At 48.1% G+C, this 25,081-nt stretch overlaps 1 protein-coding gene across 1 annotated transcript in view; it reads right to left on the bottom strand.

The window, feature by feature from the left end:
- Window positions 1–25,081, bottom strand: part of Otog (otogelin) — a 74,938-nt gene that overhangs the window by 41,299 nt on the left and 8,558 nt on the right. Inside the window, exons 8-24 of the mRNA XM_013148031.3 lie at window positions 24,673–24,878; window positions 23,704–23,834; window positions 23,370–23,476; window positions 22,833–22,942; window positions 22,333–22,461; window positions 21,528–21,636; window positions 21,268–21,314; window positions 20,709–20,854; window positions 17,073–17,205; window positions 16,045–16,222; window positions 14,386–14,510; window positions 13,358–13,570; window positions 12,522–12,714; window positions 10,691–10,765; window positions 10,426–10,469; window positions 9,244–9,397; window positions 3,016–3,123 (exon numbers count right to left, since the gene is read on the bottom strand). Coding sequence (XP_013003485.2) covers window positions 3,016–3,123; window positions 9,244–9,397; window positions 10,426–10,469; window positions 10,691–10,765; window positions 12,522–12,714; window positions 13,358–13,570; window positions 14,386–14,510; window positions 16,045–16,222; window positions 17,073–17,205; window positions 20,709–20,854; window positions 21,268–21,314; window positions 21,528–21,636; window positions 22,333–22,461; window positions 22,833–22,942; window positions 23,370–23,476; window positions 23,704–23,834; window positions 24,673–24,878 — 2,208 coding nt within the window. The remainder of the gene's footprint in view (window positions 1–3,015; window positions 3,124–9,243; window positions 9,398–10,425; window positions 10,470–10,690; window positions 10,766–12,521; window positions 12,715–13,357; window positions 13,571–14,385; window positions 14,511–16,044; window positions 16,223–17,072; window positions 17,206–20,708; window positions 20,855–21,267; window positions 21,315–21,527; window positions 21,637–22,332; window positions 22,462–22,832; window positions 22,943–23,369; window positions 23,477–23,703; window positions 23,835–24,672; window positions 24,879–25,081) is intronic.

Here is a 25,081-nt window from a genome sequence, read left to right on the forward strand (position 1 = left end):
GCCAAGGAAAGGGGTATAAATAGCTGAGTGAAGAGGTACCTCAGCATACTCCATTCTGAAGAGGTCAGAAAACAGGAAAGGAAACTAAGGAGAAGAAGAAAGTTAGGAGGAAAACCAAGAGAACATGGTCTTCCAAAAGCCACAGGAATACAGGCATCAAGAAGGAAAGAATGACCAGCAAGTGACCAACTGTCAGATCCTGTTAACAGCCCTTGGAAGATGAAAGCTAACAAATGACACCGAAATAGCAAGACTGAGGTTACCAGTGACCTTGACAGGAATAGTTTTTACGATATGATGAGGAAAATGTCTAGCATTGGCGTCCTCTAAAATAAAGGGGGGATGAAAATTGGAAAATAGCAAGTATAGTGAGGATTTTCCAAGAATTGTTGCATTAAAAGGTGAGGAGAGAAATAGGTTACGAGGAAGTTGGAAGTTTATCAAGCCATATACTCTTACACAGTGAGGATGATCCAACAGAGAATGGCAAATTGATTAAGTGGGACACAAGTGACGGCAAACCAGAGAGGGCAAGAGACTTGAGGCTGGAAGTCCTCACCGCGCGAACCTGGCACTGGTTACAGAAGAAGTGAGGACGGTGCTGGCACTTGGGCTTATGCAACAGGGAGGGGAAGGCACAGAGCGACAAGCAGTAGGGAGTAGAAAGGCCTCCAGGTTAGAAATCCAGGTGGAGTTGCAGAATTGAGAGAATCAAGGAACAAGAGAAGTGGAGTGAAAGACAGAAGGCATCGAGAGAGGAGATGTGTGCTTGCTGAGGACTGGGAAAGGCAAGAGCAATAGGATGACCACTTACTCTACTAGGGTAGAGAAAGGTCATTGGAAGAAAGAAGATGAAAGAAAAGAAAAAGAAAAAGAAAGAAGATGAAGGAGCTGAGATTCTAGTACTGGATTTGAAACCTCCAAAATTCCAAGTGGATGCTGAAATGGATATTGCAGTCTCCAAAAGTAGGGCAGAGGTAGAGACAGATGAAGCGACAGTGGCCCAGTGCTTAACTTTAGGAGTAAAGGAATATGACCTGGGAGCCATGCGTGACAGCGATCATGAGAGGCAGGTTCTTTCCACTCACACACCATAGACACACTCGGTCATTCACCAACTCCACGTCTTCCTGAGCCTGTGTATACATCCAATCACACCCCACTCTCAGTGGTTTACAGCCCACACAGCCACGCAGCGTGGTCAATACTCCCACGTGGCTGACTTAAGGCTGCCAGATATGACTCAATGGGGAGTTGAGAAGAACTGGGCAGCCAGGCCTCATTCTGGGGAATAGATCCTACCAAATGCTCAAGCCACATGAGGCCAAGCACACCTCAAGCATCCACTTCCTCACCGCAGAAAGCAGAACAGACACAGTGGTGCGATCTTCAAGAGGGAATGCTGAGAAGGTTGCACATGTGGATTTGGAAGATGCAACTTCAAAAACTGAATTAAGTAAAAACTTATTCATGTATCTCTCCTCTCGTCCTAAAGGCGAGAGGATACCTACTGCATGGCCAATTAGCATTTCCTGAGAAGACAGAACCTCCTGTGAGAGTTCCAAATTCTAAAATACCCCCGGCAGTCACTGGCCCTGACTCCAGACTCTGTCCGCCACCTTCTGCTTTGGACCTGATTTCCAAGGCCAGTGTGCTCAGAGAGGACTCAACAGAGCCTCAGTGTCCTGTTGCCTGCAGGTGAGGGCACAGGACTGGGATCTGGAATCCAGTGAAATGACAAAAGCGGGTCAGTCTCTGGGCCCAGAGCACCCTTGGCCAAGCCAAGTTAGCCCTGGGCCATCAAAGTCACCAAACCCTATAAACATTTCAGTTCCTTCACAGAGCTCTGCATCCTGACATTAAACTCAGAAGATTCTGGAATCAGACAGCCTGGGCTCTAATCCTCTAGATATACCCTGACAGTCTGGGGGGAAACTGCCTTGGAGTAGGAGGGCTTGATTGTGACCCTGTCCTAGCATGGCAAGAAATGCCACAGTCATCTTCTGAGCCAGAGAAACAGAACGGTTTCAACCCCTGCATGGGACAGTGACTGGGCCCCAGCTCCAGCTAGCTGGGTGGATCTCCAAGACAGAGAGTCCCTGAGATTTTCTGCAGAGCTCTTGGGTCCCAGGACCAGAGGAGTCCTGATCACATTAGGCCACCCCTGCCTGGTTCTTAGCACTGGAACAGGGGCTGAGTTTGCTCTACAGCATCAGGGCACAGCTTTATTACTTCTCATCCCCTCCCCAATGCTTTCTCCATCAGAAGGCTGAGTCCCTGCCTACCATCTACTCCTGCTGCATGACCCAGCACCTCTGCACAACCAGATCTGAGTCTGTTTCCATGGAACCCGGTCTAGACTCACATACTCCCACATAGTATACACATTACCGAACATAGTGTGCAAGGATACATACACACTCACTCGCTTTTGTATAAGGCTTGTATGTATTCACAGGCAAAAAACAGATACACACTTGTGCAGATATATATGTTCCTTCACATGTGAACACAAATATGTTTATCTAGTGCACTCATATAATCATATGCTTTGCACATATGTCCATATGCACTAAATAGATAACGTATGTACCACATATATATATACAATCGTGTCTCTATATACACAAATATCTAATTGTATATATTCATGAACACACTCAGATCTATGAATATATGTCTTTTCAGCCACATCCAAATACATGCATCTTCATCTATGCAGTCTGTGCATTTTAGATTTATGCCCACATTTACATTTCATTTAAATATGCGAACACATTCTCATGCTTATGCAGGTACACATGCTGAACAAACTTACATTCATGTAGTCACAAAAGTACTCCAAAATACTATTTTATATACATATATTTGTGTATGTGCATGGACCCCTACAAAACATACAAACATGTGACTCGAATATAATCAGTGGAAAGAGAGTGCTAGATTACACTTGTGGTAACATGTTTCATACCCATTCCTAGCAAGAAGCAAAGCCAGCTCAGAGTCCTCACTTACCAGGTATGGCAGGGAGATGTCACCTGGTCCCCAGGGAAGTACTCCTTCCCCTTCCAAGCACACGGGCACTCCTCTGGCAGGAAACACGCATCCCCGTGTCTGAGCAGGCTGTAGGGACACAGCAAGCAAGGGGTCAGGACATCCCCCTTCCCAGATCCACACTCTGTGGAAAGTTGGGCCACACGTGGCTACCCTGGTGTGTTTCTTGGAATAGATCCCAGAAGACGCTGACCACAAGCCACTCCCATCCTGCTGCTTCCCAGTGACACTGCAGCAACTCGGTAAATGGAAACAGAGACTACCTTAGCCCAGTTCAAAAGTCTCTGCTACCCATCAAGAAGTAAGGCTTAGCTCTATGAGCCACAGCTGCCCTGGTCAGGAAGATACCAGCTGCCGTTTAGGCACGAAGGTTAAACTATTGAACAGACCCTGGTCATGGGCACTGACCCTTCTGCCCAGGTAGTCCGTGGAGCTCTCAGACCACGAGTCCCAAAGCCACAGTGCTGCCACCTTTCAGTCTGGTTTCCATGAAATCTGATCCACTCCGGAAGAAGCCAAAGACATCTTGGGCATTTTATCAAAGTCCTCAGGCCACAAGTTCAGGCCTTATGAAGGCATTGTCAGTTTGGGGCAAGGTAAGGCTACAAACTTTGGCAATAAGCAAATTTTAGTTTAAATCCAGGATCTGCATAGGACAAACTAATCTTCTTATTTTATTTTTCAAAGAAAAATAAGTATATAGTTTTAAAAGGCAAAGAAAAAGACTCTTATAGAGTCTCTGAAAAGATCTCCCTCTATCCAGATTTTCTGATGGAAGCACTTCCTGGGCTACAGTGCAGAAAGATGAAACTTAAGTAGAGATCAGTGTGTCACTCAGCAGAAGAGACAAACTGGAGTTGAGGGCTTCTGAGGTGGCTCCAGGTCAGGAGATGAAACAGGAGGAATCTTCTTAGAGAAACAGTTCAGGATTCGCACAGATGCTACTTTATGTCTTTGACCAAATATTAAACAGGTCATAAGCAAGGAAAGATTCCTGAAGGCTTGGCATGAGAAAGCTATTGAGCAAATGTGAGATTCTTAATGGAGATTTCTGATACAGTGCAGTGCTGGGAAATGTCAGGATTCTGTCTAAGAGAGGAGTTTCCTCAACACCCCAGGCTTTGGGAATAGCAGTAGTACAGACAAACTACAAATCTCAAACACATGTCTTGAAAAGATAAAGCTAATGAAGCAATAAATTAGCTACCTACTATATTGAAATTCCACATTCAAAGTCAACACAATGCAGTGCACAACAATGTTCATAAAGCCCAAGAAATAAAAAATTTCTACATGTAAGAAGAAACAGAAAAATGTGAAAAAATCAGTCAATAATTAAAATATTTTAATGATATCATTAAATATTAAATGATATCATTAAAATGATATAGTACACAAGTATGTTTAAGCATTAAAAGGGGGAAGATATGAGTGACCAGTACGAGTGTCTCCGGATCTTAAGAACTAATTTTAAAAAGAAAATTCTGAAAAGCAAAACAGTAAGTGATCATTTTGCTGAAAAAGAATGACAAAAAACTAAATACTTCAGAAGCAAAGATTAGTCACCTTGAAGGTGGATGAAAGAAACAGTCCCATATGAAGAAAGTCTAAGGGGAAAATAGAATTTTACTGACTTATGAGATAATATTAGGGTCTCTAATAGAAGTATAATTGGCATCCCAGAGAAAGCAATGGCGAAATAAAAGTATTTGGAGAAATAACTGCTGAAACATGATCCATTTTGATGAAAGTCAATGAACTCCAAGCACACACACACACACACACACACACACACACACACACACGCATGCGCCCGCACACACACACACCATAGGTGCATAATAGTTTAACTGCGGAAAGTTCAAAATGCTCTAAGTGCCAACATACATTACATAATGAGGCAGTGATAAAAATTAAACTAGTAAAAGAAAAAATTGCTAATCTAGAATCGAGTTACAAAAATCAATAAAATCGACAATTTCCCAGCTAAAATAATAAAAAAGAAAACTCAAATTACTAATATGAAGAAAAGAGAGGCACTATAACTATAGCTCCTACAGAAACAGACATTAAGAGGAAAGCAAGAGAACAGTGTGACAGTGTTAAGCCAATCAATGCAACAACTTAGAGGGACGGACAAATCCCCTAACAGCACAGACTATGAAAGTTTGTCAATGAGGAATAGCAATTTAAATAGCCTTTCTCTGTTAGAGAAATTGAATTTGAAGTTAAAAATTTCTCTAAACTAGTAAATTTTATCAGGCATTTAAGGAAGAAATAATACCAATTCAAAGGAAGCTTTCAAAAAAATTGAAAAGGACATAATACTTCCCAACTCACTGTATAAATCCATTACTACTCTGCCAGACAAAGACATTTCAGGTAAAGAAAACCTGACCAAAATCTTTGTGAACACAGAATATTAAATAATAATTCATGACTGAGTTTATCCCAGGAATGCAAAGTTGGTTCAATATTAAAAAATCAGTTTATGTAATTTGCCAGTGTAACAAAATAGAGTATCATTCAATACTCATTTATTACAAAAACTCTCAGCATACTAAAAATAAATCCAGTAAAGGGTATCTATTTTTAAAAGCTTATGGTTAATATTATCATTAATGGTGCTTTACCCTAAAATGAAGGAAAAGTAACAATTTTCACTCTTATCATTTCTACTGGAAAGTAAGGCAAGGCAAGGGAAAAAAGTGTAAAGATTATAAAGAAGAAAATGGTTTTTATTCCAGATAACATGATCATACACTGAAATCCTAAGGAATCTACAGAAAGCCATTAGAACTAAGCAACTAAATTTGCATAATTACAGAATACCAGTATACGAAATTACAGTATACCAGTATACATAATTACAATTTACCAATATACAAAAGTAAATTGTATGTCTATATTCTCACAGCGAACAAAAAGAAAATTAATAAAAAATATTTATAATGTCAACTAAAGCCAAGTGTGGTAGCACATGCCTATAATCCCAGCACTTCGGAGGTTGAGGCAGGAGGATTACAGGTCCAAGCCTGGCCTGGGTAATTTAGTGACTTAGTGAGACCTTGTCTGTAAATTAATTAGCTAACTAATTAATTAAAAGGCAGGTAATATATTCAGTGGAAAGGCTGTGTGTGGATTCAGCCCTCAGCACTACAAAAAAGGAATGAAAGATAGAAGAGGGGAAGGAAGGAAGAAAACCTGACAAGCTGATTCTGAATCTACATGGAAATTTGAAAGGTCAAGCAACTTTCATATGATCAAAGTTGCATCCCTGACACTTCGATTTCAAGGCTAACTATAAAGCTTCAGAAATCAAAGCAGTGTGATACTGACCTAAACCCACTGTTTCCTTTGGAAAATCCAAAATGTCAGGTTTGGTTTGTCTCTTGGCCCAATCCAGTTTTTAAGAGAAAAAATCTCTTTTCCTCTCTAGACTAGGAGGCAAAAGTCTCCAGGCCACCACCCTGGGAACCAAGCCAGGGGAGAGTGCTTAGCCTGCCTGCACTGCGTCATCCCCTCCTTTAGTGCCTCTGTGATCCAAGTGTCCGACTTGGTTTCCTCCCGCCTTTCTCCTGTCAGATGGGCTAGTAAAGTGTCTCCACTGGATTCAGGAAGGAATCTGAAAGTTTAGCTCCTCCTTGCACAAACTTTCAACCCTTCTGCCTGTCTTTCCCCTTCCTAGCACCCGCTCCTCAGCACCTCAGCAGCGGCCCCTGAGGTACATCACAGTGGCCTATTTCTCCCTCACCTTCTCTCTGCAAGCTGCCAGTCTCTGCTCTGCAAGGTCGGAGTGGCTCTTTAAAAGGTACTGTCCCATCCTGTGCCACTGCCAGCCCTACTCCTTTCTGTTAGTCCAGGAGCATTTGTACATTTTAATTTCACTGCTAGCATGTGTTTAATCCATTATATATTATCTGAGGCCAATTAACTTGTGTAATCCTGTTTATCCACATCCATAAAAAGTGGATAAAGGAGTCTTCCTCCCAAGGTCATTTTGAGCATCTAATTATAACTATCGACCTGGGCACAGTGCCTAAAACCAAGTAGATACACAATAAGGTCTCTTACCTCTCTTTCCCCTACAATTGAGTCAGACACCAATAACAGGCTGGCTCACAGCCTTAACCCTGACTCTAGCCACCTTCTGTGGTGTCACCTGTCACCCGTCACCTACCACTCACTCCTGGTCCTCAACAGATCTACTGTGTACCCACCACAGGGAAGCATGGGAAAGATTTGAGACTGAAGCCACTTCCTTCATTTGCTCTTGGTTTGTAAAGTATCCTCTCCTTTACCATTTTAGGGGACTACTCCTTCCAGGGTCCCCTCAGAGTGTACGTTTGCAAGTGCATGGGATCCAGTTGAAGAAAGAACAAAGCTGTCTGCCCACAAAGAGTGTTTACTGTGTGCCTCGTACACAAGAGGGGATGGAAACTCCACTGAGGCCTGACTTCTGCGTCTGTGCTCATAACCACTGTGCTTCATGGCCTTGTGGCTCAAGAGCCACCACCCAGTTGCAAAGAAATGTGGAGTGGCATAGACAGCCCCAACAGTTGCAATGATCCCAGTGTTCTTTGGAGCAATGAACAGCACCCAAGGATTGAGGGTCCAGAGTCTGGTCCCCAGCTGGAGTTAGTGGGGATGTTACAAGGCATCTTTGGGAGTCTGTTCTAGCAAGGGGACATTTCAGGGCCATGGGAAATTAGCCCTTCCCTCGCTAATGGAATCTGTGACAATTTCCCTTTGCTGAGCCTGTGTGGAAAGTGTTCAGGGTCCTTAGAGGGCATTTGACATGGCTCAAATGGGCAGAACCAAGGGGCCTGCATAGGGGCCAGTCTCGAGAGGCAAAAGACTCCAGGCCACCATTCTGGGAACCAAGCTGGGAAGATCACTTGGCCTGTCTGCATGTGTCACACTCCCCCCCTCTTTAGTGCATCTGAGATCTAAGTATCTGATTTGGTTTTTTCACGCCTTTTCCTCCCTGGTTTCCTCCCTGTCACCATGTTCTTGACCCCAGAGCCCTGGCTTTTTCTGACCTCAGTCTGAGGAGAGCTTGCACATGTGGGATGCTGCCTCCAAAAGGCCTTTGACAAAGGTTTGGGGCCTGTGTGGCAGCAGGAGGTCAGGCCTGGGACCGTATGCAGGTTTACTGTGGATGCCCACACGTGGCCTCTGTGTAGAGAAACCTTACAGACCCTAGACCTTACAAGACCGGTCTCCCCTGGGCAAAGGACAGGTTTTGGAATAAGGAGTCATGGTCCCCCGGACCACCACCCTCTGTCCTCCCCTGCTCTGTCTCTTCCTCTGTAAAATGAGAATAGGGATCTGCCCCTCTTCTCTCCCAGAGTTGCTCTAAGATTAAGAAGGGAACGACGTCAAAGTGTCCAACAACAGCAAAACTCTGTCCCCTCTCCTTCCCATCGAAGAAGTCCTGAGCCTCTCCTCATTTTCCCTGGCTGCTAGGCCTACGCCAGGACTACCAGCTGACCACCAGTCTCTACGTCAGGCTGAAGGGCACAGTCTGATGCTGCCAAGGCTTGGGATCCTCAGGAGTCCCTTTGGTCCAAACCTGGAAATGAGTGCTGATTGGCAGAGCTGAGTGTGAGCCCCCAGCCTCCTGTGTACAGAGAGCACAGGGAAAGCACAGCCCGAGACCTAACTCCTGGAGCTCTACTGTGGTGCAGATGGCAGTGTTTTGAGGGTTTGGTAGAGAGACTCTTTTAACTGGGTAGAGCTTTTCTTTCTTGAGTGTTCAGAGGCACTAGTCCTTTACTTAAGGGATCTGCTCAGAGCTGTGCAGAGGAAGATGAGGGGGATCAAAATATGGGCTTCTCTTGCAAGGTCTTTAACTCATTTGATCTCTATGGAGAGACTCCCAGGTCCATGTTCCCACTCTGGAATCTCACTTAATCCTCTTGGTAAGGTGTAGGCATCATGATTATTTCCATCTTCCAAGTGAAAAACTAAGTCTCTCAGAGCCTTGGTGCCTTCCTCATTCAAGGTCACCAGGGAAGAACAGACAGAGGCAGACAGAATCCCTCCCAGTTGGGTCCCCAAGCTTCTGCTCTTTCCCAGGCTTCCCACTGGCATCATGGCTGCCCTGAGCCAGCCCCTCCCTGCAATCTCTTTCTCCTGTGGTCCACCAGCCTTCAGGTGGGAGAAACCAGGACCACATGGGCATACCCTTGGGGACAGGCACACCCTGACAGGCAGGGGCTTCGGGCTGTCACACTCAGGTTCAGCAGCTGCTGCTCACACGTCCTCTCCCTGCTCAGCTCGGGATCTGTATGCAGGTCACTGCAGTTCACGAATACCTGGCCCACAGGGCAGGCTGCCCCTGGAAGAAAAGAGGAGGGTGTTGTAGCCCTGAGCCTGGGTTTATGCTGCCGGAGTGACCAGGGGGCCCTGGAAGAGACAAGGAGAGGTGAGCCACTCCTGGAGCATTACATGGGTTCCTATACAAGTGTCACAAGGGGAAGGATGGACAACCAGGACCCATTACTGAAAATGTCCTCCACACCCTCCAGATGCATCTGTGTACTATCTCACTTAATCCTGAAACTATTCTGTGGAGTTGATTATGTCTCCATCACTTCCCATACAATGAAGCAAAGGCACTTCTGATTTCAAAAGTGTCATGGAGTAAGAAGAAGGACCCCAGAGGAAATAATAAAAAGCAGCTAAAATCTATGCCCAGGCTGGGAGGGGACGGAGAGAAAAGAACAACCATGTCCCCAAGAAGCTAAAATCCAAAGCCAAAGTGACCAAAAGAAAAACACATTCAGGAATACATACAAAATACAGACAAAGATGTAGAAACCTCGCTTATCTACAAAAGAGATATATATGGAGGTTCAAAGAGGTAAAGTGAGTTACCCAAGATTTGCACAGCCAGTGAGGGCTCAACAGGATTTGAACTCATACTGTTCGGACCTCAAATCTCTTTTTCTTTACCATCTGGCTGATTATTCCCCAATTCTCCCTGTGCTAATCCCCATGCTTAGTGGAGTCCTCAGCAGCAGGAGCCCCTTCTGGAGTGAAGCAACACCAGTGCTCCACCCAACCTCCAAGCACTCCACAGGCTGACTCACCCCTGGGCTGGCTTCTGTTGGCTTCAGTAGACATTTAATATTCACACTGAGAAAATCCAGGACCCAGAGGAGGCTAAGAAAGACATTGTCCTGACTCCCCAGATGTCCAGAGCGTGACTGAGGTTGGGACAGGGTTTCCAGACACCACCCTCCACCCAGAGAGCAAGGAATACAAAAGACCTGAGATAGGGCAAGAGCCGGGTGGGCTCTCCCCATCCTGATGGGTGCTCCAGCCCCTTCCCAGCCTTTCCATGGCAGCCCCGGTGACCCTTACCTGGAGCTCTGCTGTCACAGCTCATGACTCCATCTTTGCAGTGGCTGAAGAAGAGGGGACACTGAGGTTAAATGACCCACTCACTGCAGGACCTGTGCAGCCCATGTCACCACACTCAGGTCACTGTAAGGTTCCCATGCAACCCCACTGACTGCCTTCCACTCCCTGCATGATGGGGACAGGGAGGTGGGTGTGCTTTGTAGAAAGTTGCACTCAGCTATATTATCTGCACTCAGCAGCTTCCATTGGTGCCCAGGTAGCTCACCAGTGGCCCAGCGATGGGATGTCACTGTCCCCAGGGGGATAGTCCATTCCTTGAAAGTGACAGGAGCACTGGTTCCTATAAAAACCAGAAAGAGGGAAAAGTAAGCAGATTTGGAACTTGAACAGAGACCACCAAGGACAGAGAGCTCATCCTCAGCCAGCCAGGGACACAATGGCACACAGAGAAAAGTGGTACCTACTGTGACATGTAACCTGGAAGTAGGGAAGCCAGCCTGACACGAGGCATGGAGGTCAGGACTGGGTCTCAGAGTCAGGGCCATCACTGGGCTTAGACAAGGACAGCCTCGTTGGTGTCCACTACCTCACAAAGCCAACCCCATTGGTCAGAAGACAGGAGAGGTGATAAGAACAGGACTTCACTTCTGGACCCCAAGCCATGTCACAGTGTGCAGGAATTCTGCTGATGTGGTGTCCTGGTGCAGTGGCACTGGTCACCCACACACACCGTTCTGCCTGGTCACACCTTGTGCCGTAACGATCATGAAATGTTTGACATTTGGTGGGGACACTTAGCTAGGCCCTCATAGATATTATCTCTTCAACTCCCCCTAGGGATCCTGGAGGCAGGGGTTCTTAGGCTGTCTCTTGAATCTTCCTTGATTTATCTGAGGCAAAGGCCAGGTCTCCTCATCACACAGCTCTAGAGCACCTGCCTATTCTGGGTGCAGGTAGTTCTCGGAGTAGAGCAGGTCAGGCCTGGAAGGGACCCTTGAGCTCATCCAAACCCAGTACTTCTCGTCTACCTTCTCTGTCTCCTACAGGACCACAGAGACCTCTTTTGTTGGCCACAGGTCATCAGAAAGGATGGACTGCACATCTGGATGGAGCACAGAGCAGGATCTTATGAATGGGTGCTTTTATAAAAGCTTTTAAAAAAAAAGATTCTGAGTGATTCTTATTTGTTCCACAGAAGCACCTCCTCCAGGCCCTCGATCACTGGAAAACCACCAATCAGTGTGCCATTTTCCAGATGGTGAAACTGAGGTTAAAATATTGTCATTTGCCCTGGGACCATGTGGGGTCACTGTCTACCCTCTCTTCCCAATCTGCTCTCCAGCTGAAAACTCCAGTTGGCTTTAGTCTGTCCCCTCAGCCTGGATCCCTCTTCTCTTGTCCAGGTTCCTGCTCAGCTGTCATCTCCACAGATGGGCCCCATTCCTGGCTCATCTCATGTGCAGAACAGTACAGGACTTCCTGTCCTCACTCCACTTATCTGGCTTCACAGAAGCTCTTGTTACCACCCAGCCCCTTCCTGATGTGGTTTTTTTTTTGTTTTTTTTTTTTTTTTTTTTTTTTTGTCTTTTTCCTTTTTATCGGTACTGGGGATCGAACCCACGGGGATCGAACCCACGGGGATCGAACCCACGACTGCCTGCTTGCAAGGCAGGCGCTTATGCTGCTGCGCTAAATCCTCAGTCCCCGCCCCCCGCCATGTGTTTTTAACATGTCTGCCTTGCTTCCTTGTGAGTCCATGAGGGCAGGACTCTCTAGAAATGGGTGAAGCCTACTAGGGTATAAATAAATATTTGTAGAATTGGAGAAGAATTGAGGAAAGAGAGCCCCTCTTAGCTCTGCAGATTGCTCTGTTTTGTGAAGAAGCCACCTGGAGTGGACTGAAGAGCCAGAGCCAAGAACAGACCTGGGAGGGAGGCCCAGAAGAGGATTACCAACTCAACTTACCCACTGAGATGTGGCCTACAACTGTGACATGCAGCAGGGACATGGGCTCGATCCACACCCCAGTCTCAGAGCCCCTGGAGACTCCTGGCCTCATCTACTCACCTGATCAAAGGTCAAGCTGGCCCACTCACCTGGGGACACAGAGGTCAGGTTGGGTGTCCAGATAGGTGCCTGGGGGGCAGGCACAGCCCTCCACACACTCATCCCTGCTGAAGTCACCACCGCCATCAACCTCACAGGCCTCAGGGCTGGCCAGGTCCCGGCAGGTTTGCCCACACAGGGCCACACAGGGGCTGTACTCTTTGGTGGCCTCACAGGACAGTGCTGCAAGTGGGAAGGGGGATATTTCTCTCATCCTCACACTGTGGGGTGGGCTGTCACTCTGATGAGGAGAACTAAGAACCAAAGAAATCAAAACACTTGCCCAAGGTCATGCCATACAAGGTCAAGGGGATCTGAACCCAGGTCTGGCTCCAGAGTCCTCCACTCTCACTACACTAGAACATCCAAGTCCAGTGCCTCCCACAGGGTGAGGGCCTGTAGTTCTCAACCCAAACTGTGCATCAAAGCCTCCTGGGGAGCCCTGAAATCTGATATCGGGGGTCAGAGGATTAGCTCAGCAGCACAAGCACCTGCTTGGCAAGCACAAGGTCATGAGTTCCATCTCCAGTACCAAAAAAAAAAAAAAAAGAATCTGACATCTGGCCCCACTACCAGACAAGCTGGATTTGGAAGTGGCTGGACTGACAGGTCTGCAGATGGACTACGATGAGGGTAAGAGGAGTCCTGAAGGTGACAAACGACAGGGGCCATAGGCAGAGGTGGGAGTACAAGAGGAGGAGCTGGCCGTGAGGGGCAGTCTGGATGGAAGAGTCTGAGGGAGCATCCCAAAGAGGGCAGTGGTCACCAGATCCAAAGCCTAGGCTCCTAGAGCCCCCCTTCCATGGTGCACACAGCGGGTACTCACTGCAGGCTGGCAGGCGAGCGCGGAAGTCAACTGGGAGTCCATGGCGCCGGCACAGGTGGGCATAGTGGGCCAACGTGGCACACAGGCAGGGCTGCCCGCAGCGACAGGTGTCCCGGCGGCATTGCTCAAAGTAAGGCACAGGACTCAAGTAAGCGGAACAAGGTGCAAAGAGCTCCCCCGTGAGCACACTACAGGCCTGCACTGCATAGGAGGCTAACACAGGAAGACCGGGCCAGGTCAGGCTCTGGCATTCCCAGCCTCTGTCCTTCCCTCCCCATCGCTCAAGGACTGTGCTGTGTGTGTGTGTGTGTGTGTGTGTGTGTGTGTGTGTGTGTACATTCTTGTAATGATACTACCTTGTGCCAGATGTGAATCTACCTGATAAGAGAGAGACACAGTAGAAAATACAACCCACAAAAAGCCCTGATCTCAGAGAGCTTACATGCTCATCAGGAGACAATCAGGAAATATTTATACACTAAATTTAGTAAATATCAAAGCGAGGAATCTAAGGAGTGAGAGAAAGGTAGGAAGGAGGATAGAGAGTGTGAGGTGGGGTAGGACAGGCAATTGCCATTTTCACTCAGGTGGCCAGGAAGACCTCAGTGAGAAAGTGGCATGTGAGCAAACGTTTGCAGGAGCTGAGGCCTGTGTCTCTCCATGGGAGCAGCTCTGTGGAAGGAAGCCGCTGCGAGTGCAGAGGCCTGGGACGACAGCGACCTGGCTGTGCAGCAAGGACAGCAAGAAAGTCAGTGTCACCAGAGCAAAGCAGAGGGCAGTGTGGAGGGGACTTTGGCATTTGCCTTGAGCTGAAGGGTCCTGTAGAAAGGTGAACGCACTTGACTGGTAGAACATGAAGCTTCCCCTCTGCCTGGCCCTCACCTCTCTCTTGACCCTTCCCCATGGCTCCCCCTTGTCGTGCCATTCCTATAAATTTGGCCAGCATCCTCATGCCCAGAATTCCCTTATTATCTCTCAAAGCAGTCTGGTCCCACCCTCTCCCGGGTGCCTCCTGCCCCCCACCTCACCAGCTTGCAGGTGCACATCACAGGGGTCCAGTGGGGAGCCTGGGACCAGTGGGGAGCAGGCAGACAGTGTTTTCCAAGAATTGCCAAAGAGTTGTGGGGTGCTCTCGGGTACACCCACTGGGGACCTGCAGCCATGACATAGTCATATTCTTATACTCGCTCATGTGGACTCAGGAAACACCTAGAACACCACCCAGGTATGCATTCACTTTCTCCTATAAACACACACACAGTCACAGACTAGGCATGAGCACCCCTCAAGGCACATGTGCATACACCCATATGAGCCCTAACACACCACTCGCACACACTCCTGCCACACATACATGCATACACACACACACACACACACACACACACACACACACACACACACAAAGCATAAATATATTCCAGACCTGCTAATACTCAGGTAGCCTACACGGCCACATTCAAACACAAAGAATTGTGGATGTACACATACACAAATCACAATTCACAGTTCCCAAATGCTTAAAATGGCCTAGGACTGTATATGTTCAGTGATCTTCATATCAGAAAAAGAGACCTCATAAAGAACATAAAACTTCACCAGGCTCTGGCTTTGTCCCATTCCCTCCCCGAAGACTCCCCAGCACTTTCTTTGGCAATGAAGAGAGAAGGGGGACAAAGATGATTCCTGGACATGACTTATCTTCAAGAGTGACCAAACCCTAGAGAGGCAGAGTGGTGCCCACAACCCACTGTGTTCATATTATGGATCCAGTAAGGTCCCTTCCGTTATGTTATAAAGAGCAATACCACATTAAACCAAGGTCTGCCCTCACACTCTGGACAGCTGTTCTATCATGAGCTCTTGCCAACAAGTCAGAGAGTTGAAGCCTCACCTGTAAATGCACAGGTATTAAAAAGTTCTCTGTGCTTTCTTGTTCTTGATTTTCACAGCAAATTCTTATTTCTGGTTAAAGAATTTTTCTTGTATGCCCAATGCATGAAACTTGAAAGACTGGTCAGAACCTCAAACCTCAAGATCACTCTTTTGCTCTCTTTTCTGGAAGGCCTGACCTCTATATACTCCCAAATTTTTAAACTATGGCCATGCCCAAAGAGTCTCTCAACTCTGCCAGCTGATTGGAAACAAGCTTCCTTGAACACTGAGGAGGGGAGTATCACAGGTTGCAAACATAAATGGTTTCAAGCACCAGTTAGGAAAAGTATATGTTACACAGGCCTGCTAGGTACAAAGTGGGAATGTTGGTGTCCTTGGCTCTCTGGGGACTTGCATTCACCTAAAAGTGCTCACAGTCAAAACCATGAGTCAAATGAAACTCAACTTGATGCCCCCTCATTTTAAAATCTCATAATAAATAGTATTTCTCAACGTGTAGTCTACAGACCTCATGTACTGGAATCATGGTAGTACTCATAAAAATTAGATTCTTGGGCTCTACCTTGTATTAGATTCATTTAATCAAGCAACCCAAGTAATTCTTCTGCGTGCAGAAGACTGAACTAGAGCTTTAAAGAAACACTTCAATTTAAATGTAGAGGACTAAATAATTAAAGATACATGTCAGGCACAGTGTGGGCCCATAGCAAACATTTTCAGGCAGTGCCTCTGGATAATGGACCATAAGAGGCTCATCCCCCACCACCCAGTTCCGGGTCAAGGGTACGTACAGGAAGTCATCCTGCGTGTTGCCATTGAAGGTGCCACAGAGGCCCACGGTGTCCTCTACCCATCGCTGGTCCACCTGTAGGTAGAGCCTCAACCCTTCTCTGTCGTAGAGCACCCGTACACCCACGTTGGTCTTTACCCGCAGGAACACAGAGGACAGCCTCTGAATCTCAAAGGCATCTGTGCATGGAACCGGAAAGAGAAAGTTCAGCCAGTAAACACCGTGACCCCCTACCAGCCCCCACCGCCAGCGTGGCCAATGCCCACAACCAGTGAAACCCTGCCACAGGCTCAGTTTGTGACATCTTGAGGAAACCCCTGTTCAGTGATAAAATCAGGACCCAGGGGCAACCTACCACCAGCCTGGGCTGAGAAATTTAACAAGTGTCAGCAGTTCCAGCTTTGCTCTCCCTAAGGAATCGCCTTGTTTCCTTCTCTAGCATGAGGAGAATTATGTAACGGTGCTTCAAAATGGCCACAAGAAAGCAACTATACAAATACACACTTAACTGCAGCAAATTTAAATTTTAGAGCCAATTGTAACAGATTTCATATTTTTTATGGCTTCCATTTCCTGGGTGGTTTTAAACCTAATTCATTCCTACTCTTCTCATGAGACGTATTCTTTTTTGGGTAGACTTCTTAAAAATTCTCCTTTGTTCTGGATTTTACATCTTAATAGCTTTGTCTTTGCTGTGAAATGTGTTTCTTATCATTAGTCCCATTAGTCCCTTGTGGAACCAGGGGGGATAATAATCAAACACTGAGTACAGGGAAGAGAAACAGTCTATCCAAGGGCTCATCCTAAAAGAAACTGTCATACTGCTGAGAACTCTGTAGTATCGGGATGTGGACAACAAAACATTCTAGGAATCCATATTCCTGGAACCAAACTGTCCTATAGTCAGACCCACCTCACCACTACAGTATAAGTTCTTGCACATGTAGCAGTTCTTTTGGTCAGAGGAGACAGAAAAGAGGCCTGAACAGCCAGCGCCTATATAGCTCTCATGAGCATCTTGAGCCATACCATCTGTGTAGGGTGGGGTGATCTTGTATTGGTCAAACAGGAGGATGTCCCCTGCCTGGGTCAAGGTGACCTGCCTCCGAGGGTCCTGGTGCAGAATCACAGATACTGACTGGACACAGGCTCCATCTTGGTTCTGAAAAGAAAGAAGGACCAGTGGACCAAAGCTAGTCAGTCTGTCCTTCTGGCCTCAATAGAGTCCTCCAAGGACAGGGACTCAGTCCAGGTTGAGGGACAGGCTATCTACAGAGAGACAGACAGATCCCCAAAGGATATCAGGAGTTATCCAACCAAATGCCCCCATCTGGAGAGTAATCAGACAGAAGCTGAGATTGAGAAAAGTTAATAGCAGATCTGGGATAACACTAACAAAAGCAAACACTGGACTTCATGTGAGACACAGGCATTAAATAAGTAGCTAGTTGGTTATTTAATTACGATTGTGATTGTGACACAGGGGGAGCGGGTGCTAGAAAAACGGGAAGGAACCAGTCTTCAGAGGTAGGAAAGATCATCCTAGGAAATGATGATAGCAATGTAAAATACTCCAAACAATAAAAACATTAGTATCAACTTTAAAATGGGGTTACTGTGTTCAGATGCTGTTCTAATTTATTCATTTAATCCTTACAGCACTCTGATCTAGTCAGTACTATTAACAACACCATTTTGAGCCAGGTGTGGGGCTACACACCTATAATCTTAGCACTCGGGAGGCTGAGGCAGGAGAACCCCCCAAATTCAAGGCCAGCCTGGGCTACATAGTGAATCCACACCAGCCTGAACTACAAAGTGAGACTCCTTTGTGAATGGGAAAACTGAGGCACAAAAAGTAACATTTAAGCTTAGATCTGTAGCTAAATAGATCCTGAATGAGCAAAGAGCAGGGGAAGAGGGAGATATTCAGATCAAGAGAACAACCTTCTGAAAGCCCCAACATAGGAAAGCATTTAATGCATTCAAGAACATAAAAAAGACCAGAAGGCCCAGAGTCCACTGAGTAAAATGAATTAAGAGAAGGTTCAAGATACAGGCAGCGTCGCCGGGCATATACCTCAGCAGCACAGCACCTGCCTGGCAAGTGTGAGGTCATAAGTTAGATTTCCAGTACAAAAAATACAGGCAAGGCCAGCTTAGGTAGAACTTTGTAATATTTTGGGGATTTATCCTAAATCCAGTGGAATACAGGAGAGCAACACAAAGTCAGTGAAACAAGGAATCATTAGGGCTTGGAAGTTTCAGAAAAGCATTGCACAAGTGACAACCTCTCTCCGGGTTCCTGCCCAGAAAGACAGGAAGTCTCCGAAACAGTTGCAAGTTGTGTCCAAAACATCTCCTTCTTCACCCCATCCGCTTGCCCTCTGGTCCCCTTTGGACATGCTGATGATACAAGGAAACAGTCCAAACTCTTTAGTAAAAGTCCCATATTGAAGCCCTGATGTCATTGAAAGCAATGAGACCTTTAAAGAGTCACTGAATTTTTCCATACCTCAAAATAGAAATACAAATAATTGGCCAGTCCTACTTGGCTGGGTATGGATTTTTAAAATATGTATATGTTTTCTAAAAAGAAGAAAATGTGCATGTAATACTATGGAAGTTGCATTTGGCAAAGCCCATAGAACTTTACAGCATGAAGAGTAAACACTAATCTCTTCAAATTTTTCAAAAACATATAGGAGATTGGAGGGGGAGGTACTGAAGGATGGAAGCAGACCATGACTAAAGAATCTAACTATTACAACCTCGCTGAAGAGGACAGGACAAGAAGTTGCCCAAGTATTTTTGGAATTAAGTTTGTAAGATCAAAGGCAAAAGAAACTGTGCATAAGCCTTATACTCTAGTTTATAAAGCAATTTAGTTGGTAAAGTAATTTCCCATGGAGGTATAAGTTACACCATTCTATTACTCCCGTACATGCACACTAGAATTAACAATTAGATAAATGGATGGTGAATGGTGGAAGTTAGGTCTTTCACTGTTGGAGTAACCATTTATAGATAAGCAAGGAAAAGGGTTAGGATGATGCCTACTGTCATCAATGGCGTGGAGTTGAAATGTCAGTATGGATTTAGGTTTAGCATACATACAGACAGAGCACAACATAAAGGCTCATGGATATATATGCACATACACTGATGTGAAAGCTGGTAGAACTTCACAGCACAAAGTTTGAGCATTAATCTTGGATCCTATGAGCTAAGTTCTTATGTTCTAAGGTCTATGGGCTTTGACAAATGCAACTTGTAAAGTATTACATAAACATTTAAAAAAATTTTTACTAGCACATAATATGTAGGTTATACATATATTTCTCCTGTTTTCCAGCGGAGAGGGTCTAAAATAATTCTGCCTTTTCTTGTAATATTCAGGACTCTTTCTTCCTCCACAGCACAACTATCCATGTAATCCTGGGGTGAGTTGAGGACACAAGTGACCTGCCCTCCAGGCTAGGGGTTAAAGGCTGATCTTCCTATGCAGGCCTCACAGTGCCCAGCACAGAGCTGGGACGGGGCCAGCCTCCACGGGTCCATCATGTGGGTGAGGTCACAAGGAGGTGCTAGCCAGCAGCCAGGTGGTGGCCACAGGTCCAGGGGCTCAAGAGCCATTGGGGATTGGAAATCTAGAGTTTGGGGAGGGGGAGTGACCCGGCTGGGCTGTGTCTGTCTGCCTGCCCTCAGGATGTGACAGAAGCGTCCCCACCTTTGAGGACAAACAGTCTCTACAGCAGAGCTAGGGCAAGGGTGAGCCAGGGTGTTCTCTAGTGAGAAAGGCAGTGGCAGTTGAGCCACGAGAAGAGGAAACGCAGGTTTCACCTCGCCCTCCCCCCAGTCCAGTCTGGGTTTCCAGGGCCAGGGAGGGCAGGTCTAGTGGACACCTGCTTGGGAGTAGCGCCCTTGGGGCTGGAAGCTGGAAAGAGGTCACCAGAAGAGGATGGGGTGCCTGCCCTTGTTGCGGGTATAAGCCCCTGCTCTGTAATGAAGACCAGGGCTTGTGGGGTTGACTCCACAGTTTACCCAGGGACAATGCAGTCACCACAGAGAGATGAGCAACCCCACACCTACCCCAAAGCTTCCCATTGGCCATTTTCTCAGTGATGCTCACAGGTAGCTGACACAGCTCAGGGGTCACCTCCTCTGGGAAGGCTATCCCAATATACTTCACCCCCTGCCACTCAATGCCCAAGTGAAAGGAAAACAGTAAGAAATTCCTCCATCGAGACCTAACTATAACACAGTAGATTCAGGTTTCACATCTGCCTTCCCTCCAGACTGTAAGGCCCAAGACAGCCAAACCCTGTGTAACTCATCCCAGCCTCCAAGACATTGTGCAGCTCTGGCACCAACAGGCGTCAGTGCTTGATGAATGAATGAATGCAAAGATGTTAAAAGCCCAATTCAACAAAGCATAGAAAAGGAAGTAGAATTAGACCCATTTTAGGATTTATTTAAAGCCTTGAGGCCCAGGCAAGGGAAGTGATTCAGCCAGTAGAAAGGAAGGGTCCAAAACCCAGGCTCCTGACCCAGTCCTGTGCAGACAAAAGAGGCTGCAGGTAGCTGGACATTCAAAGACCAGTCGCTTCCCCCTAAACCCTGGTCCTTCTAGGACTGATTTAGACCTGGGGTCTCCATCCTTACCAGACCACACAGGGCATTCTGCAGTGTCACTGTGAAGGTGCCCGAGGAGCGGCTCTTGGCCAGGATGTACTGACACGTGGCAGGGAAAGTGTACCGGCGGCCGTCGAAGGTCGTGAAGTGGATGTCACCAGTCACTGAGCACTCGGCTGAGGGACAGAGAAAGGCCGCTACCCCACAGGAGCTGCCCCACCACGACAATCTGCACCCTGCAGACTCCAGTGGGAGGAGGCCCAGCACCTTATCCTCCAGAACCAGGGCAGGGTAAGAGCCTTTTCCTAGAGGGCTGGCCCTGGAGACCTCCAATGATGGACACAGCCCTGCCTCTGAAGGGACACCAGGCCCCCGGGGTCCTCCAAGCTCAGGAAGGGCCCCAGACCTCCAGGGTCACATTTGGAGCAACCCCTTAGGCACAGTAGCTCTGAGGATGTAAAGAAGATGCAGGCTTAGCCAGGGAACTGAGTGTCCCACCCAGCAGGCCTGGCTCCCAGAGCCTCTCTGCCCCCAAACCTGTGAAATCAGCCGGTGGGGGAGGCAGAGGCAAACTGAAGGGCAGACGTACCTGGGCAGACAGCCGTGCTGCACACCCACTTGCCTGCAGTACAGGTGCTGAAACAGAGATCAGAGCAAGGCTCAGCCCCAGGCCTGACCTAGCTACCATATTGGAGAGCCCCCGAAGGAATGGGTCTAATGCAACCGCCTGTGACAGGGACCTGAGTGAGTGTCCCACGTGACAGGGTTCTTGACTCAGGGTGGGCAGCCTGAGGGGATGCCTCAGCCACTACAACCATTGCCACCCCCACCCCAGGCAGTGACACAAACCAGGTATTGCAGTCTTCCTTCACCACAGAGCCAGGTGGGTGCAGGGTCCCATGGAACTCACAGGGACATTCAGCTGCTGCCACACAGTGCCCGTCCTCAAAGATCAGCCCTAGGGTGATGGCAAAGGTCCACTTAACTCACCTCCCACCCTGTTCATAAGCTGTCCATGATTTCTCATTGCCAATGAGAAAGATCCCCTTATGCAAGTTCTCTCACTTCTGAGCCCACTTTCAAACTCTCTCTTCTAAACTGAACCCCTTTTTGGTAATTACCCCACTGGCAGACCTTGGCTCAGAGGCCCACTCCCACCTGAACACTCACAAGTTTCTCCTCCAAAGCCTGTGGTGTGTCTGGAAGTGGCTTGGGTGTCCCTCCTCCCAGGAGACCTCCCCTCCCACCTCTTCCCTATGCCTCTTCTTTACACTGTCATATCTCAGGGTGCACTCAGTGTGTGTTAGCCCTGGAACCAGACGCTTCTTCCTGAGGTCGATGCCTATGGTGAATCACACACCACAGGTGTGTGGCAAATTTACACATTGTGAAAAACAGGATAAAGAGTTGTATGTGGATAAATGTTTATACACAGGGGTGTACAGAAATGAATGCATGGTACATCCTCATCTACCTGCCTTACAAAGCTCAGTCCCAGGGAAATCAACCACCCATCAGCATCACTACAATGTGCCATAGTTCCACCCCCACCTTTGCACCCTGTTCCTGGCTTCATTCATTCCACAAACAGGCATCCTCTGAGGCCCTGCTTCATGCCTGCCTGTGCCAGGCCCCCACTCCTACCCCTGCATACCGTTGGAGCAATAACAGCCGTCCACACAGGCGATCTCGCTGTCTACACAGGAGGCCCGGGACTGGCAGGAAGCAGGGCAGCAGGCAATGCACTCATTGTAGGTAAAGGCCTCCTCTTCACAGTGCACAGCTTGAGAGAGAAGGAGCCTTTGGTCAGTGATTCTACCAGAATGCACCTGCACCCCAGGCCCTGGGATGAGAGTGGGAGGGCTTTGACATTCCCCATCCCTTGTCCCAGAGTAAATCCTTGATGCCTAGGAAATTAGCAAGGGCTGAGAAGGTCTGACAACCACCCTCATCTCACTCTGTGGTCCCAGGCTGGTCCCTTCCACTCTGAGCCTCAGTTACTCCATCTGTCACATGCAGATGGAACCTCAGGTGTAAAGTGCTGATGGCTATGGTTCTGAGTAGAACAGGGTATCAAGCTGAGGCCTGAGGATGCCACTCAGCCCATATGAGGGCTTGTCAGAAGCCCTCCCAGCCACTCCAGCCTGTACTTACTGCATTGTCGAAGCTGGGTCCTCCAGCCCTGTAGGGGCCGCCCGGCCTGGGCACATGCCCGGGCATACTCTGCCAGGGCCCGGCACCAGGTGGTTTCATCACCCCCTGATCTGTGTGAGGAAACCAAGAGCCAGCCACATTGAAGGAGGGCCTAGACTGCCACCAGTCCCCCGGTATCCCATAGAGACGGCCAGTGCTTCCACACAGCCCACTTCGCCCTCAGCTGGGAAAGTGCCTAAAGTATACAGATCCTGGGCTCAAGGCACGAAAGCTGGATTCCGGTCAGAATGTTGCCACTGACTTGCTGCTGAACCTTCAGGAATCAAGCCTTTCGGGCCTCAGCTGAACGGGGAAGCTCTGTCTCCTCTGGGCAGAGAAGAATCCCAGCAGTCTGGGAAGGAGCGGTCTCATTTCCTGGGATTATCAGGCTCAGTGGCCCACATGCCGAACTCTCAACTCAGTAGCAGCTTCTAGCTCACAGCTCACCACCCCTGACTCCTGGCTCCCGACACCCCTGACTCCTGGCTGCCCACTCACTGGCAGAGATCGCTGGTACAGCTGGCGGTGAAGGGCAGAGGACTGACGTAGGCATGGCAGGCATCAAAGGGGGACCGCAGCAGGATCTCACAGCGCTCGTACACACCCTGAGTAGAGCAAGGGCCAGGCGCCAGGGCTGGGAGCTGGCAGCCCCTACACAGCCCTCTGACCTAACCAACTCCACAGGGAACCCCAACTGAGCCAGAGGAGGAAGAAAGGGTGAAAAGGGAAGGGAAGGAGGCATGGGCACCGAACACATTGGCCCCTGAAGCCAGTAGCTTTCTAAGAATTATATGGGAAACTACTAGGGTTGGGGATTCTGCCAGGGCCAGACCTGCATGCTCCCGGAGCTCTGTTGCAGGCATGGTGGGCGAGGCGGGGAGGCAGCCATGGTGCCTGGAGGGTGATTGAGAGCCTGCTCTTGCCAGCTGTGCATGAACTCAGTCACATCATCTGTCAGCTTCCCTGCAAGGGAAAACTAGCGTGATCACAGGCTTGAGGCGACGAGAGCGGCAGAGAGCTCTGAATGCAGGTAGGTGCCAGGGGTAGGCACACAGTTTTGAAGAAGGCAGCCTCCTGAGCTCCCATCCCAATCTGGGCTTCCTTGCTGAGCCTTTCACCTGGAAATGCTCTTTGCTCACAAGAGTCAAGAGTGTTTAGGGACACTCATACTACATACTCAGAGGAGGCAACACCGAGCAATCAAGAGGAACCTAGTGTGTGAGCCTAAACAGTTCCTACACCTCCCTTAGCCTTAGTTTCCCCATATGCAGAAAAGCAAAAATCTCCCCCTACCCCTGCCCTGAAAGATTACTACAAGGACTACTTGAGATGAAGCAGTCAAGTGTTTAGTAGCCTGCAGGTGCTCGACAAGTATCATTTCCCTTCTTCCAGCCAGAATCATCCAACCTGGCCCTGAGCCCTTCATTTTTACTTCCTCCCACTCATCTCTGGGGACCTTCAGCTCCAGCTGGGCCTTTTTTCTTCCTGGCTTTTGCTGGCACTCTGCTCACTTGCCCCTGCCCTCACTACCTCGTGGTGTCAATCCTTCCTGGGAAAGTGCACATCGGATCTGTGGTCAACCCTAACAGAGGTTCTCATCATGACTATTTTACAAATGAGGAATCAAGTAGTTGACAGCATGCCTAAGGCCATACATTTGTTAGAAAGAGACCCCCGGCTTCCCATTGGGTTGTTAACACCATGACCATGACGCCAGTACTCTCTCACAACTCCCTCTGGCCCCTCCAACCTGGCCCAGTCCCCACCCCACCATCCTCACATCTCTGCCCCTGTGTCTCACCATGTCTGGTCACCAGGTCATCTTGGGGGTCAGCATTATTATTCCCACATAGCCCATGGGTCCAGCCCAGGAGCTCCGGGCTCATCTTGATGTAGACAGCCGAGACACCGTCCCAAGCCAGCGTGAAAGCAGACTGATGCCGCAGGATGACGTAGCCAGCTAGCTGCTGCAGATGTACACTCGCCATCACATGTGGCAGCTGGACCCTGCGAGACACAGCCCAGAGCTTCAGGGCGTCCTTCACGGCCCCGTCCTTTCACCAAAGAACGATGCACCTCCTACCCAGGGCTCTGAGGTGTCCACATTCCCTTCTCTAAATTTCCTGAATTCCCAAGTGCCTATAAGTACATTCCTGGACAGGGATTCTATTATCTGTGGAGTTTGAAAAATTGCAATTTCCTTGGCAAGG

The sequence above is a fragment of the Cavia porcellus genome, unplaced genomic scaffold, assembly GCF_034190915.1.
Source record: "Cavia porcellus strain 051 isolate PalLab524CR breed Dunkin Hartley unplaced genomic scaffold, mCavPor4.1 scaffold_6, whole genome shotgun sequence".
In the NCBI taxonomy this organism is placed as follows: Eukaryota; Metazoa; Chordata; class Mammalia; order Rodentia; family Caviidae; genus Cavia; species Cavia porcellus.